At 41.9% G+C, this 13,309-nt stretch overlaps 2 protein-coding genes across 3 annotated transcripts in view; both read right to left on the bottom strand.

Annotated features, from left to right (window-relative positions):
• The window catches only part of enpp2 (ectonucleotide pyrophosphatase/phosphodiesterase 2), a 30,734-nt gene extending 21,214 nt beyond the window's left edge, over positions 1–9,520 (bottom strand). For both annotated transcript variants that reach the window (XM_071470208.1, XM_071470209.1), the window contains exons 1-7: positions 9,385–9,520; positions 8,603–8,708; positions 3,244–3,399; positions 2,564–2,689; positions 657–717; positions 364–461; positions 106–185 (exon numbers count right to left, since the gene is read on the bottom strand). In XM_071470208.1, the coding sequence (XP_071326309.1) occupies positions 106–185; positions 364–461; positions 657–717; positions 2,564–2,689; positions 3,244–3,399; positions 8,603–8,708; positions 9,385–9,402 (645 nt within the window). In that variant the 5' untranslated portion in view covers positions 9,403–9,520. The remainder of the gene's footprint in view (positions 1–105; positions 186–363; positions 462–656; positions 718–2,563; positions 2,690–3,243; positions 3,400–8,602; positions 8,709–9,384) is intronic.
• A 1,831-nt stretch (positions 9,521–11,351) lies between these two features.
• taf2 (TAF2 RNA polymerase II, TATA box binding protein (TBP)-associated factor) overlaps positions 11,352–13,309 on the bottom strand; it is a 39,960-nt gene continuing 38,002 nt past the window's right edge. Inside the window, exons 26-28 of the mRNA XM_071469137.1 lie at positions 12,934–13,098; positions 12,630–12,732; positions 11,352–12,540 (exon numbers count right to left, since the gene is read on the bottom strand). Of these exons, the coding sequence (XP_071325238.1) occupies positions 12,242–12,540; positions 12,630–12,732; positions 12,934–13,098 (567 nt within the window). The 3' untranslated portion in view covers positions 11,352–12,241. The remainder of the gene's footprint in view (positions 12,541–12,629; positions 12,733–12,933; positions 13,099–13,309) is intronic.

Here is a 13,309-nt window from a genome sequence, read left to right as displayed (position 1 = left end):
CTTCACTTCACATTGTACAAACGTAGCGTAGCATGCTAACACAAAGCTTCAACTGGAGAAGTACAGCTCAGTCTAAAGTCTGACAGCTGTGCGCCTGTGTCTTACCGTAGCCAGCGAGTAGAGGTTGGGGAAGGTTTTGGAGGGATAAACAGGCCTCATGTACGGAGCATGGGTTCCACATGTTCCTGAAAACAACAACACAACAGAACAAACACATAACTCATCATTGTTGCTCCCTAATGACACTACATCAGTTAGTGATTGCTCCATGTAATAATAATCTCAGTTCTCCCCCCTCAGCACTGAAAGAACATTTCAGAGATCTAACAGCTGAACCTTCTCAGATCCACATCGTGGTCTTACTGAGCTTGTTGATGTTGGGTATGACAGTGTTTCCTCTCTTCACGTAAGACGCTCTGAATCCGTCCACTGACAGAATGATGAGCGGTGGACGCACAAACCTGCACACACACAAAACCAGAGCAGGAAAACAAATGCTGTTGTATGAAGTTAAAACCTGGTTCAATCCTCGGTAAATCGTCCAGATATGAGGCAGATGGAAAAGGTCTAAGAGAGGAGAGAACGTCCGAAAAAAGGACAGACTTTATCGTATCATTATCACTTTGTTCTGCTCCACTGCTCAGATGTAAACATACCCAGCTGGACATTCAGGGGTCTTGAACTCCTCACACTCATCCTGCAGCCACGAACTGTCTCCTGAAAGATACAGTCAGAGAGAGATGGTTGTGTTTAAAGCTGAGCATCACAGCTCTGAGGATGGAGACGTCAGTCAGGGCTAAAATAACTCGGCTACTGGACGGCTTGTCTTTAAATTTTCTACAGACATTCATGGTTTCCAGGGATGAATCCCACTAACTTTGGTGTTGCCATTCATTTCATTCATTCTTGCAGCAGTCGCCTTGGCAACCCATTTAAACATCATTGTTTGACCGGTGTGGAATCAGCAACACTACCTCAACGACGTGCCGTCTTTGCCGGATAGTCACAGTAAAAGCTGCCTCCACCAGCTCCGTCTGGCTGAAGACTCCACCTGTGTTCTGTCTGTGAATTACATCATGTCTCCAAAGTCTTCTCACCAGAAATAATCCTCATGTAGTTTCATCATTTATCATCATTATTTGAATGTATTGTGTTATGTGAATATCTACTCTCATATTCTGAGATGGTTTATGGATCACTCTCTTGCTCTCCCACCTTTGATTACATTACTGATCATCAGTCTTACATAGTCTTGAAAATTGATTTAATCTTATATCGATGGCTGTAGTTGTCAGTGTTCCTACTACAATATTCATCACATTTATCGTCTCTCTGTTCATTATATGTGTAAATATTGTCAACGAATGATCATATATCTGAGGGACGTTGTTGTGACTCTCATTGATTCTTAATATCTGAGTCCCTGGAGAACAACCTTTCATATATTTCATATATTTCCACGCAGAGCAACCATCAACCTCATCTGTTCTTTGTGTTTTGTGTTAATTAGCAAATGCTAGCATGCTAACATGCTAAACTAAGACCTATGTAAACTAATACCTGCGTAACATGTTAGCATTGTCAGTGTGAGTTAAGGCACAGTTAAGGCTCTGTGGACTGCTGCAGAGTTTGCAGAGGTGCACGCTGTTTCATTCATACTGCTATTGGGGTGTGTGTCGGTCTGCATTTCACACATGTGCATTTCCTTATCCACACTCAGATAATAGCAGTGATACAATGCAACACTGTTTGCCAACCACTATAAAAAAAGTAGAAGAAGAGAGCGAGAGGACGAGAAAGTATGATGTGCGACTGCTTAACAAGAACAGGAGAATAGGGCCAGGAGTTCAATGCATTTGACTCTGTGGGTGGATCTCCTCACACAAACTCTCCTCAAAACAAGAATCCATTATGTTATCTGCAGTATGCACAGTTGGTGCACTTGCTATGCATACAGTCCAAATTTTGGGCTGCATGCAGACTTCACACAGGGGTGACAGATGATGACATTTACATCACGTTGACCCAAAGCAGACCCTCACAGATACACAGATGGACACATAGGGTCCGTGTGATGTAAATGTGGTCATGAGAACGTATACTCGAGGCTCTGGTGCCAACATCCACATACCCACCTATTTGTTATGTCCACACAGACCCTATGCTACAAAGGTACCAAACAAACATGGACGCTGAGTTTGAAGAGAGGTTCTGTGTCTTTAACAGCAGAGTGCAGCAGACAAAGCAGCTCTTCTTCTTCTTGCGTGGACGTCACCATTTTGATTCGATTCATATGTGATTTTGTCAGTGGAAGCAGTGGAATTCATAGACAACGATCTACTGAGCACACGTCCTCCAAGTGAAGTATAAAGGAAAACCACTACAACTGTGTGGTATAATATATGTCTATGTAAATAAATGTTATATATATATATATATATATATATATACACATCAGAGATCCAAGGTGGAAAACATGACAGGTGTCCGAAAACCTCAGGTCTAGATTCTAGGCATTTCCATGTTTTTCATTTTATGTAATGTGCATATTAAAATGACAAACCTTTACACAGCTTCTTGTAGTTGGTGCAACAGTCTCCTCTGGACAGACAGTCGTCGGAGCAGTGGCAGGCGTGCTGTTCATTTCGAGTCTCCCCACACCGATCCTTACTGCACTCATAGCCCCCCTCTGTGTGAGGGAAGTCAAGTTCAAAGAGTAAAAGATCTTTAAATAAGAATCAGTGTGGGAATAAAAACTTCAGCTCTCGTGTCAGGTGCGTGCACATCAAGGCAGCGGCTCATTTCCAGCTCCTACAGCTGAACTGTGCAGCTGCACAATCACCCTTTAATATCGTGTCTAGATATTTGCGAACTTTGATCAAAAGGCTTTACAAGAATATTTTCCTAATGAGAACAAAAATACAGAATACAATTATGCACGACTAACAATGAATCAAGTTCATCCTGCATTTAAACTGTTACGCAAGTTAAGGTCTATGTAACTTCAGCTGACTGTATTTGAAATATTAGAAGTAAAAGTGGTCAGTACTCTCAGTGTTTCAGTATTATACCATTGATATTGTTTACTGTTTACTCTAAAAGTAACTACTGACAATAGCTGTCAAATAAATGTAGTGTAGTCGAAGTATAAAGTTTGGTGTCTGAAATGTTGTTATGAAGGAGGAGGAGCTACGTAGAAGGAGAGGACAAATCAGAGGACAAGTGAGGATGATGATGGAGCACCTGTCCTGAGGCAGAGCTGGTCAAAGTCTGAGCAGCAGCTGTTGTACGTCTTACACAGGTTGTCACAGCGACAGTTGGGTGGCTCCAGCTCAACCAGCTCAAAACACCTGTTCCTGCAGGAGCCGGAGGTCGGCACGTACGGAGACGCAGAGCGAGCTGAGGACCAACGAAGAAGAGATGCAGATTGTTTTTATTTTAAATCAGGCTGAAGCTACTGAAACACACCTGAAAACAGTTTGAACCTCTCTATCTTTTCTGTCCCTGTATAATGTTAAAATACATTGGATGCTAAATGTACCAGTCGAATGGGACTCGAGGCAACAGCTGACCCCCAGTCCTTTAAAGCTGTCAGCCTTTGTTTGACATATGATCAATAACTCTAAATAATCCTGACATATCATAGTTGTAGTGTTTTTTCTTTCTTTAAGAGAGAAATGATGTGAGGTTGGAAACAGCTCGATTATTTATCATTCATTGTTTAGACTGTGTCAAACTGACCCTGGATACACATCAGCAGTAACCACCTGTTGTAAACACTGTGATTGTATTTCACAGGTTTCATCTGGTCCGAGCATCAAACCGAGTCCTTTATTCACACGTTTTGTTTGGTTTATGGTACAAATGGTGCTGAACCTGGAGCCTGTTTACTTACATGCTATGATGAATAGTGTGTCTTGTAGCCTATATAAAAACACTCATAGCTGGAGCCTGTTGCAGTCAGCTCAAAGAACTCCTGGATGTTTTGTGAACCACGGCCTTTGGCACAGTCTCAAACTCAGTCTGGGTTTGTATGGAGCACAGAAGAAGTAAAGAGTGTAGCTAAAATCCAGTGTGCAGACTCTACTTTTATTTTAAAACCTTAACAATGAACTGATTGCAGATTTTGGCATTTGACCACTTGTCTAATAACAAAACCAGAGAGAGAATTTTTAAAGTTCCCGTATATGTCAACACAAGTCAGTGAGAAGCTGCACTGTTCATGCCTCTTTAAAGGAAATTAACCTACACTAACATTATTCTGTACCATAAATATATCATATTGGTAACATTCACTTTCAGAAACAAAAAAGAAATTGCAGCAATGATTTCACAAGGTCATTTGATGACAACTAATAACTGCTGGAAAGTATCTGTAAGCCAAACTCAGCAGTTACTAAAATTTAAATCTTGTCGTGGGACCCAAACTGTGGTAACTCTATGTCACTAAGGGGATACTCAAGAACAATATTGCTCTTGTCCTCGTGGCTCTGGACGTCCAGTGTGAGAACCCTCCTGACCTAACTGGAGGACATCCTGGAGATCTGAGGGTTAACTATACCCCTGTCACACCAACATTAGCGGATATAAGCAGGTTTTTTAAAAGTGGGTGAACCGGTTTAAAAAAAGGCAATAACACTGTTTACACTGCCAGACGTTTGCCTTCCGACTGAGGAGAGACACAACTGCAAGGAAGTCATCACAAGCAGTCACAGAACACCCAGACAAACACAGGGGAGAATGAGTAAGATGTTAGCTGCTGTGCAGAGTCTCCTCCCTGGGTTGGAGTTCCTGTTAGTGTCAGAGCCTCCGTGTGATACCTTTAATCAGTGACTGTGTGTTTTTGAAACTTATTTAGGGGCTGCAGCTCATGCTTTCATCCCCGAGCTCAGTGTAGCTCCAGTGTTTGTTGTGTAACAGCACTGTGCTGGGCAGGTGTGTGTGTTTACAGTGTTTGTGCTCTGAAAGACTGACAGTATTTACATGACTGCTTATTGGAGCAGAAGCCGATAAATACCCACATCTATACTGCAGAGCCATTTGACAAGGGTGTGAATGCTGATTGTACCCTTTTCCATTGCTGACAAAAGCCTGATGTTAGCGAGTCTTAGCTGGTTTTTTGACCAGTGGAAAAAAGGCTACTGAGTGAGTTTGTATCTGTGTGGACCCACAAGCTGTGTCTCATTTCAGGGGCCACATCCTTCGGAAGACGGTCTACAAAGGTGGGATCCAATAGGTGGATCCTTCGCAGCCAAAACTATCCCGAGATGCATTGCACACCAGTGATTAATCACTTTTCAAAAAGAGAATAAGGTGGACACCTCAGGATAAACAGAAAATGATTCATTGACCAGACCTTCTCATTTCAGTTTGGCCTTCATGGTCTATGCAGTCTTTGTAGGAATGTGGTCTGCAAAGGTGTGGCCAAAGTGATTCACTGGTGTGTGTGATTTGTTACTGGTGTAATGAATCTTGGGATAGGTTTGGCCATGACGGATTCACCTGTTGGATCCTTTGTTGCAAAGAAGGATGCAGTTATTGGCCACATTTCAATAAGCTTTCGAAATGGGACGGCCTTGTCTCGCTGCTGTAACGCAATCGGTCTTCAAATGCAGCCTTCGAAAGGGTGCAGAGCCTGAACTGAGACACAGCTACAGTGTGTGTATGTGTACGTTTTGCAAGTACATGTGCATATGTGTACTCTATATGAAGGAACTGAGGTGTTTCACCTTAAATTATTTATGCAGCCCAGCTGGTTGGAACAGCATTCAGATTTCTCAGTGAGTCGTGACAGGGAGGCAGCCGGCACAAGACCAGGAGGCTCAAACTGAAGCAGCTGAATGGAACTCGGCCATCAGTATGGTTTGTACCTGTGCTTTTCCTGCTGTGATATGACAATGTGTCTTCTGTTACAAAACAATCAACACAAACCATGTAAAAACCAAAGTGCTGCCACTGTTGGCCTTTAACGGCAGAGACCCTCCTGTCACTGGCTTTGGTGTTTTCCGCCTTACAGACAGCTCAGATTGACTGGAGATTGTTTGTTCTTCTCTTAAGAAATTTCATGGGCTGAGTGAAACGTGTTCTGATGAAAACCAGGACTGTGATTTGACAGACCTGGATCAGGGCTGGTGTTTCCTACGTGTGAAGAGATGGAAGAGATTTGAGTATAATGTGGTTTGAGTACAGAGTTTATTTTATTTTGTAATGAAAAATGAAGAGCCAACCTGTTGCTGGGTTCAGATGAAGTATTTTGTATTTTGGTTGTGATGTCTTGTTTCAGAGTAAATATTGAATTCTGTAAAAACAATTTTCAGAGATGATTGCAATCTTGTTTTGGATTTAAGGGGATTTTTAAGTCTCTAGAACAACCATAAACAGCTTCTTAATGAAGGTACGACACCTCTGGTGAATAAGGCACTTATACTGGAGAAGAGTCATGTGACATTTAATTTCCAGTGTCTGATACAGGAGACAGTCCACAGCAACAAGAAGCAAAAACCTCCACAGACCTGTGCCGACATGGTTTCAGGATCGGGGGCAGAAAATGAGCTCCAATGCTCTCTTAATATTGACTCAAGGTAGAGCAACACAAACACACTCTCTCTCCTCAAAAACACACACACACGCTGTCCAAGCACAACCTTGCAGGGTCACAGGGATCCATTGTCCACGTACTCACTGCTCGCTCATTTCATATGCGCTGGCAGACACTTCATATAGAAAACTGCCCGGCACATAAACAGAGCTGCAGAAGCTCCTCCGGAGGGAGCCTGGGTCTCACATGTCTCTGTGTTCAGGGGAGTCGTCCTGGAGACAGTCGGGTGGATGTATGTCACTCTGTCTGATGTCTGATTGCACCTGAAGCTCACACAGGGTTCAAGATCTACTCCTGCTCTAAAAAGTTCGTTTTTTTGTGTGTGTCTTTTTTTGCGTGCGTCTGTTGGCTGGAGCGTAGTCGTACCTACACTTGGCCAAGATACATGAACATCCGTCCAAAACACACTTCACATCGCCTGTGCTGAGCCACTCTGGCAACTGAATTTAAGTGTGTGACTCTTTTTTGGAAGGTTTGCTTTGCTGAACATGTGTGTTTTTAATGGGTCGAACACAACTGTGAAAAGCTTAATGCTCCTAGAAAACACATTATTATTGAGACAGACAACCACACAATACTTATACTGCAGCGACGTAGGACTGTGACTAACAGTTATTGTTAGTATGGATTAATTAATAATCAGTTAATTACTTTTTCAATTAATCTCTTAGTACAAAAAATGTGAAGTGAAAACAATCAAATCAAAATGACTGTTGATTGACTTCCTTATTGATTTATCGATTGATTGTGTCAGCGCTAGTGTGATGTCATGATTACGGACCTACTTTAATTGGCTGGAATACACAAACTCCTGCAACACACTGTGTTTTCTCTACAACAAAACTACATTTCATAAAGTTAGTTATTCTACAATGTAGAGCCGGAAGATCTATCTACATTCTGATAAGGGATCAATCATCTGTGATGTCACAGTAGCCTCCTAACTGAGTATCCGTGGTCTCTGGACTGTCGGACGTCTTGGAAACTGGTAACAGCTTTCCCGACTATTTATTGACGATTATTATATGAAGTCATTCTCCTAATAATTATTTTATTGATCATCTTAATCATTTTATATTTTGCACTTTATATCATTGTTGGACTTCTCCCCCCAACGCTATTTTTAATCCGTTTATTTTATCATTTATTTTTTATTGTTCATCCTCAATTTTATCTTGTCCTATAAAGCAGTTTATAACTGAGCTTTGAAGGGAGCTAATATAGCTTACTATTATTATTATTATTATTGTTATTATTATTATTAATAATGATGATAATGGTAATAATAATTAATACTATAATATCATTATTATTATTATCATTATTGTTAATAATGATAATAATAATATTAAAATGATCATTCACTAATAAAAAATAATCTTTAGTTGCAGCCTCCTATGTGATAGGGAAACAGGTACATTTCTACACAAAATTCTCCTGATGTTTTAGACTTTTCTGAATCTTTGTTTTTCTCTAGTGAAATGTTGGATAATCACCCTCAGCTCTGAAAAAGATTAATGTGTCTGTGAAGGGGAAATCACTGTTTTTACTCCTCACCGTCTTTTGTGTTAAAGCAGCATCAGACACATTGATGCTGTTTATCGCATCATATTATAGTTCATTAACAGTGGTTCCCAACCTGTGGCCCAGAAAAAACAATCTTTTAAAACATTAAAATGTTTAAAGAGAGACCTATCACTGTGATAAGACAATGATAGGAACTTTTATGTTGCCTCCAGCCTGACAACATCATATCCTTGTTTCTTATCTCAGTCTGATTGTGCTAAAAGATATATGGCCTTTCCAGTTTCTTAATTTACTGATTCTTGTGGGATTGTTTACTCTTGTTTACTATCTACAATAAGGTCAGAGGTCACGGTGAAGCTGGGAGGCTTTCGGAGTAATTTTCAAGGCCGTCTCAGCTGTGTGAGAGTTAGTCGGCTCAGGGTCAAGCAGTTCAGAGACGTGCTCTCTGTTCCCCTGTAAGAGGAAGCTGGTACTCACACTCTGTCCTGGCTGACGTCCCGTCCTCTCCGGAGCGTCTGGGCCGGTCGTAGACGAACCCCACACACACATCAGTGCCACACAGGACTGACAGGACCCACACAAACTGAGACAACACAACAACACAGCTGACATCAGAGACAACGTTTGTGTACCTGCTGCGTAGGCTCGTGTGGTTTATTCTCCATTAACACAGTGCGCAGAGAAACAACAAGAAGCAACTTTTATATTTTGGTTTGCCGAGTCTTGTCTTTTTTAATTCAACGTTTTGCTGTATTAAATAACACTCACACGTTGTAAACTTTCTTTCAGATTTATATTTTCAAAGGGTTGTGAAACATTACAACCATAGCAGCCTGTGACACTCGAACAAAGCACAGAATCAGAGGTGTTTCAGGCTCTGCTGGCTGCAGTTTGTCAGTGACCTGTCAGGACTGGTGCGGTGCTCAGTTCAAAGTGAATCGGGACCACCCGCATCCGCATAACAATCGCCTCTGACAGTTTGACGAATCGTTCGCCACTTGGTGATGACAGAGTCTACAATTGTCCTGCAAATGCTGAGCAGCAGGAAGGCGGGAGAGGACAAAGAGAAGGTGTCCGAAGAAAAAAGATGAAGGAAATCAGGACAATCTCATTTCAGCCGCAACGAATAACACAAACTGACAAACTGCGCGGTTAAAAGCGTAATTACACACTGATTTACGCACGGATTTACGCACGGAGGCGTCTACATTCTGAAGGGACCCGCAGCTAAAACCTGTAGACACGGACTCTTACCGTACCAGTTTGTGCAGCAACATGTTCCTCTGCCGGGCTGAGAGCAGTCAGTGCTGTAGGTGGGAGAGTGACTGATGCTGACTCCGAAAGCGAAGGACCACCGGAGCGGAGGGCCGTTAAAGAGACCGGGGGGGGGGGGGGGGTGACTGAAAGGAGCGGACCGGATTCTCACTGGAGCCGAGCTGGAGGAGGGTTTTCATCTCAGCAGGCAGGATTCAGATGATAAAGGATGGGGAGGGGAGGGGGGACACAGTCTGCCTAGCGTGACCCGAGCTGATCAGAGCCGTGTTACATACAGACAAACAGGAACAAATAAACACGTAACACATATAATGTAATAATGTAATGTATATATAATAATATATATAATGTAATAATATATGTGTATAACACATTTATACCCACTGAAAAGTTTAGGGCATCATAAACAAAGTGGGGAATGAGACGTGGTCTCATGTCGTATATGTGATAGTTTACGTTTGATGCTGTTTGTGTGGCTGCTGTCTGGACCAGGTCTCTGTTGTAGAAGATATTCTTTATCTCAGTGGGACTGCCACACACACACACTCTCCACCTACATCAAGGCTGAAATCATTTACTTAAAGCTCCACACAGTCTAAAGGTAGATGTCCATGTGTTTGTGATCATAAAGCAGGTCTAGGTTCTATATTAATACTGTGAAAGTATCAAAGCCTCAGTCCACAGAGAAATGCACACAGCCTGTATTCAGAAACTGAGCCTTAAAACCAGCCGTCAGGACTTCTGGAACTTTGTGATGTCACAACAAAGCAGTCAACATTATGGATATCAACGCTTCAAATAAAACACAGGAAAAAGTGTAAAATATGGTTCCTTCAATATTAACCGTCATCCGTTTTTGAGGAACCATATGTATTATTAACTTTGGTTTTGTTAAATCAGTGGTTAATATTATGAGACAATAAAAGACAAACTAAAATGTGTTGTTGCAAAATGGTTCTTGAAAATCAGTCACTGTGGGCAACAGCTGTTAATATTGAGATAACTAAACTGGTTGCTGCCACGTCTTCTCACTGCTGATGCTGCAGTACTGACTGACGCTGATGATCTTTAATCTAAAGAATAAAATCAATATATAAAAACAATAAAAACAAATGAAAAAATTATAATTCTATCCAATTTATTGTAAAAACAAATAAAAAAATATTAAACAGAGATCACAAAGAAGAAAAGTATAAGGTCCCCATTCCTAAGACGAGTCACATTCTTAATTTCCCACAATGCCTCTGGATTCTTCTTTAACCCACTCTCTCTTTCCTCTACATTTGCATTGTTTTCTACTGTAACTAATATCTCACAACTTTTGGTAGTTTATTGTTATTTAAAGGTCCACACAGTCTAAAGGTAGATGTCCATGTGTTTGTGATTCTAAAGCAGGTCTAGGTTCTATATTAATACTGTGAAAGTATCAAAGCCTCAGTCCACAGAGAAATGCACACAGCCTGTATTCAAAAACTGAGCCTTAAAACCAGCTGTCAGGACTTTGTGATGTCACAACAAAGCAGTCACTGCTCTCAGCCACGACCCAAGCCCTGCCCACCTGGACCCACCATCCAACTTTGCAGGATTTGGTTTCTCAGAGCGTTTACCTGAAATCTGCTATATTTTCATTGGATCACTCGGAGAAAACTGTCAGCCAATCAGAAGAGAGACAGAGCCTCTCTTCTGATTGGCTCACTGACCTGTTGTTACTGGAGCTCCAGAGAGAAGCCTGAGAGAGGAGATGTAAAACTGCACTGAGATGGTTTTTGGTTCTTAAAATCACAAATATGTCTTCTGATGGAGATCAACACTTCAGATAAAACACCGAATAAGTTAAGATATAAACCTTTAATAAGAACAAACTGGTGGATTTTGTATCTTCACAGTTTGTAAACCCAACAAGGGAATTAACCACGCTCACATGTACTTACTGGGAATAAATGCCAACAGGGACTACTTAAGAATTTATTTGTATTATTTCGGAAAACAAGATGACATTTGAAGGCTTGTCACATAAGAAAACCGTTCTTTAACCATCTCAATCACAGGTTTGATACCAGTCTCTGTATCTAAACGGTGAATACTGAATTCTTCATGTTCTTTCCATCGTTTAAAAAAAACCACCTTGTCAACCCTCAGAACCAGAGCCAGAGTAAACCTGGCCATGAATGCCTTGTGTGTAGCTTAAACATTCAGAAATATAACAGCATCTTTTATCAATGGTGACAGCTGGAAAACAAAGTATTTAAAAAACACACTAGTATTACTTTTTTTTTTTTTTGTACAGTGCATTGAAATTCCTCTGTTTAGTTTAGATAAATATCATTTGCGGGATGATAAAGACGCCAGGCGCTCGGTCCAGTCCCGTCCAGGATGGTTAAATCCACAACACAATCGATCTGGTTCCCCTCAGAAGCTGCTCACTGAATGTTGGGATTCAGCTGAGGGGATGAGGGACACCAGAGCGCTGTCTGTCTCAGGGACGGGCTAAGACTGTTTGTGGAGAAAGGTGTGTGTGGTTTCATGGCCCAGACGACCTGGAAGCAGTGTCCACACACTCCTGCAGGCTCTCTCTGTTTGTGTGTTTGTGTGTGTGTGTGTGTGTGTGTGTGGGTGTGTGTGAAGACACGGGGACGCCTCTGGAGGGTTTACACTCCATGTTTCCTCTTGCTGTTTCTGCGTTGGAACACCACACGTTTGTCCTCATTCATTCATCACTGACTCATGAATATTTAATGAAACTGAACATGTTTTCTTCCACTTTGTGGGATCCCAGCCTGCTACTGTGAGGTGGATGTGTCCGGTTAACCCTGACAGAGAACCAAATGTCTGTCCAGAAGTTCAGTCAGACAGAGACGGTGAGCGCAGGGACCTGCCGCTGGCGGGGCTGTTGCTGTAGGCGTGCGAGTTGTCCCTCTCTCGCTCCTTCTCCTTGTCCTTGCTTTCGTGTTTGTGCTTGTGCTTGTGTTTGTGTTTGTGCTTCTTCTTCTTCTTCTTGTGCTCGTGGTGGTGATGGTGATGGTGGTGGCTGTGCTCGCTGCCGTGTTTGGAGGATGAAGAGGTGGTCTCCTTGGAGAAGGAGGGCGCTGGGGTGGCAGGCATGGAGAGCATGGACTGTTCGACCGACGGCGGCTCTTTACCTGAGAACAGAGACAGAGCAGGGGTGTGTCTGACCTGGTCCTGGGTTTATCTGCGGTCATATGATGAGTGACAGATTGTGTGTGTTTACCTGGTGTAGAGGGTCTCTCTAACAGATTGAGATGATGGTGGATGAATGCCTGACTGTCATGAACCGTCTCCATATCAATATCTTCATCTTCCATGGTGTTAAACTACAACAGACCAGAGCTGCACATTAACACCAATGACACTCATCTGAAAATCACCTGTATATTTACTGTATAATAAAGAAAAACACAACAAAACACTGTTGTCTCTGTGAGACTATACAGTAACATGTCAGTAAAACACAACCATTAATAATTATCCAGAGCACAACAAAGGCTTTAGAAGAGCAGGTCCAAGTTCTTTACCCTGATCTTGTAGCGTCCTCCTCTTGCATCATCATCCTGCTGCTGCAGTACCTGTCCTGGTTCTGGGGGGGACCCCAGTGGGGTCTCAGCCTTCCTCTTCAAGCCCTGAGGTGGTTGGCCCACCCCACATACCCCTAATGAAATGGGGTCAGGCTCTTCATCCACCTGCAGACACAAACAAAGGCACCTCAATGTGTCATCTGCTTTTTTATAATAACCTAACATTAATAATAAGAATAACAACATTTATTGTTGTTGTTGTAGTCATTATTATTTTCAAAAATAAATAATAATAATAATAATAATAATAATAATAATAATAATAATAATGATGATGACCACCACCTCGCAGTTGTATCCCTCCACCAGTCAGACT

This window comes from Trachinotus anak, unplaced genomic scaffold, assembly GCF_046630095.1.
Source record: "Trachinotus anak isolate AG129_WGS33_773 ecotype Australia unplaced genomic scaffold, CSIRO_AGI_Tana_v1 ptg000032l, whole genome shotgun sequence".
NCBI classification, from domain to species: Eukaryota; Metazoa; Chordata; class Actinopteri; order Carangiformes; family Carangidae; genus Trachinotus; species Trachinotus anak.
This window is presented reverse-complemented; position numbering and strand designations above follow the sequence as displayed.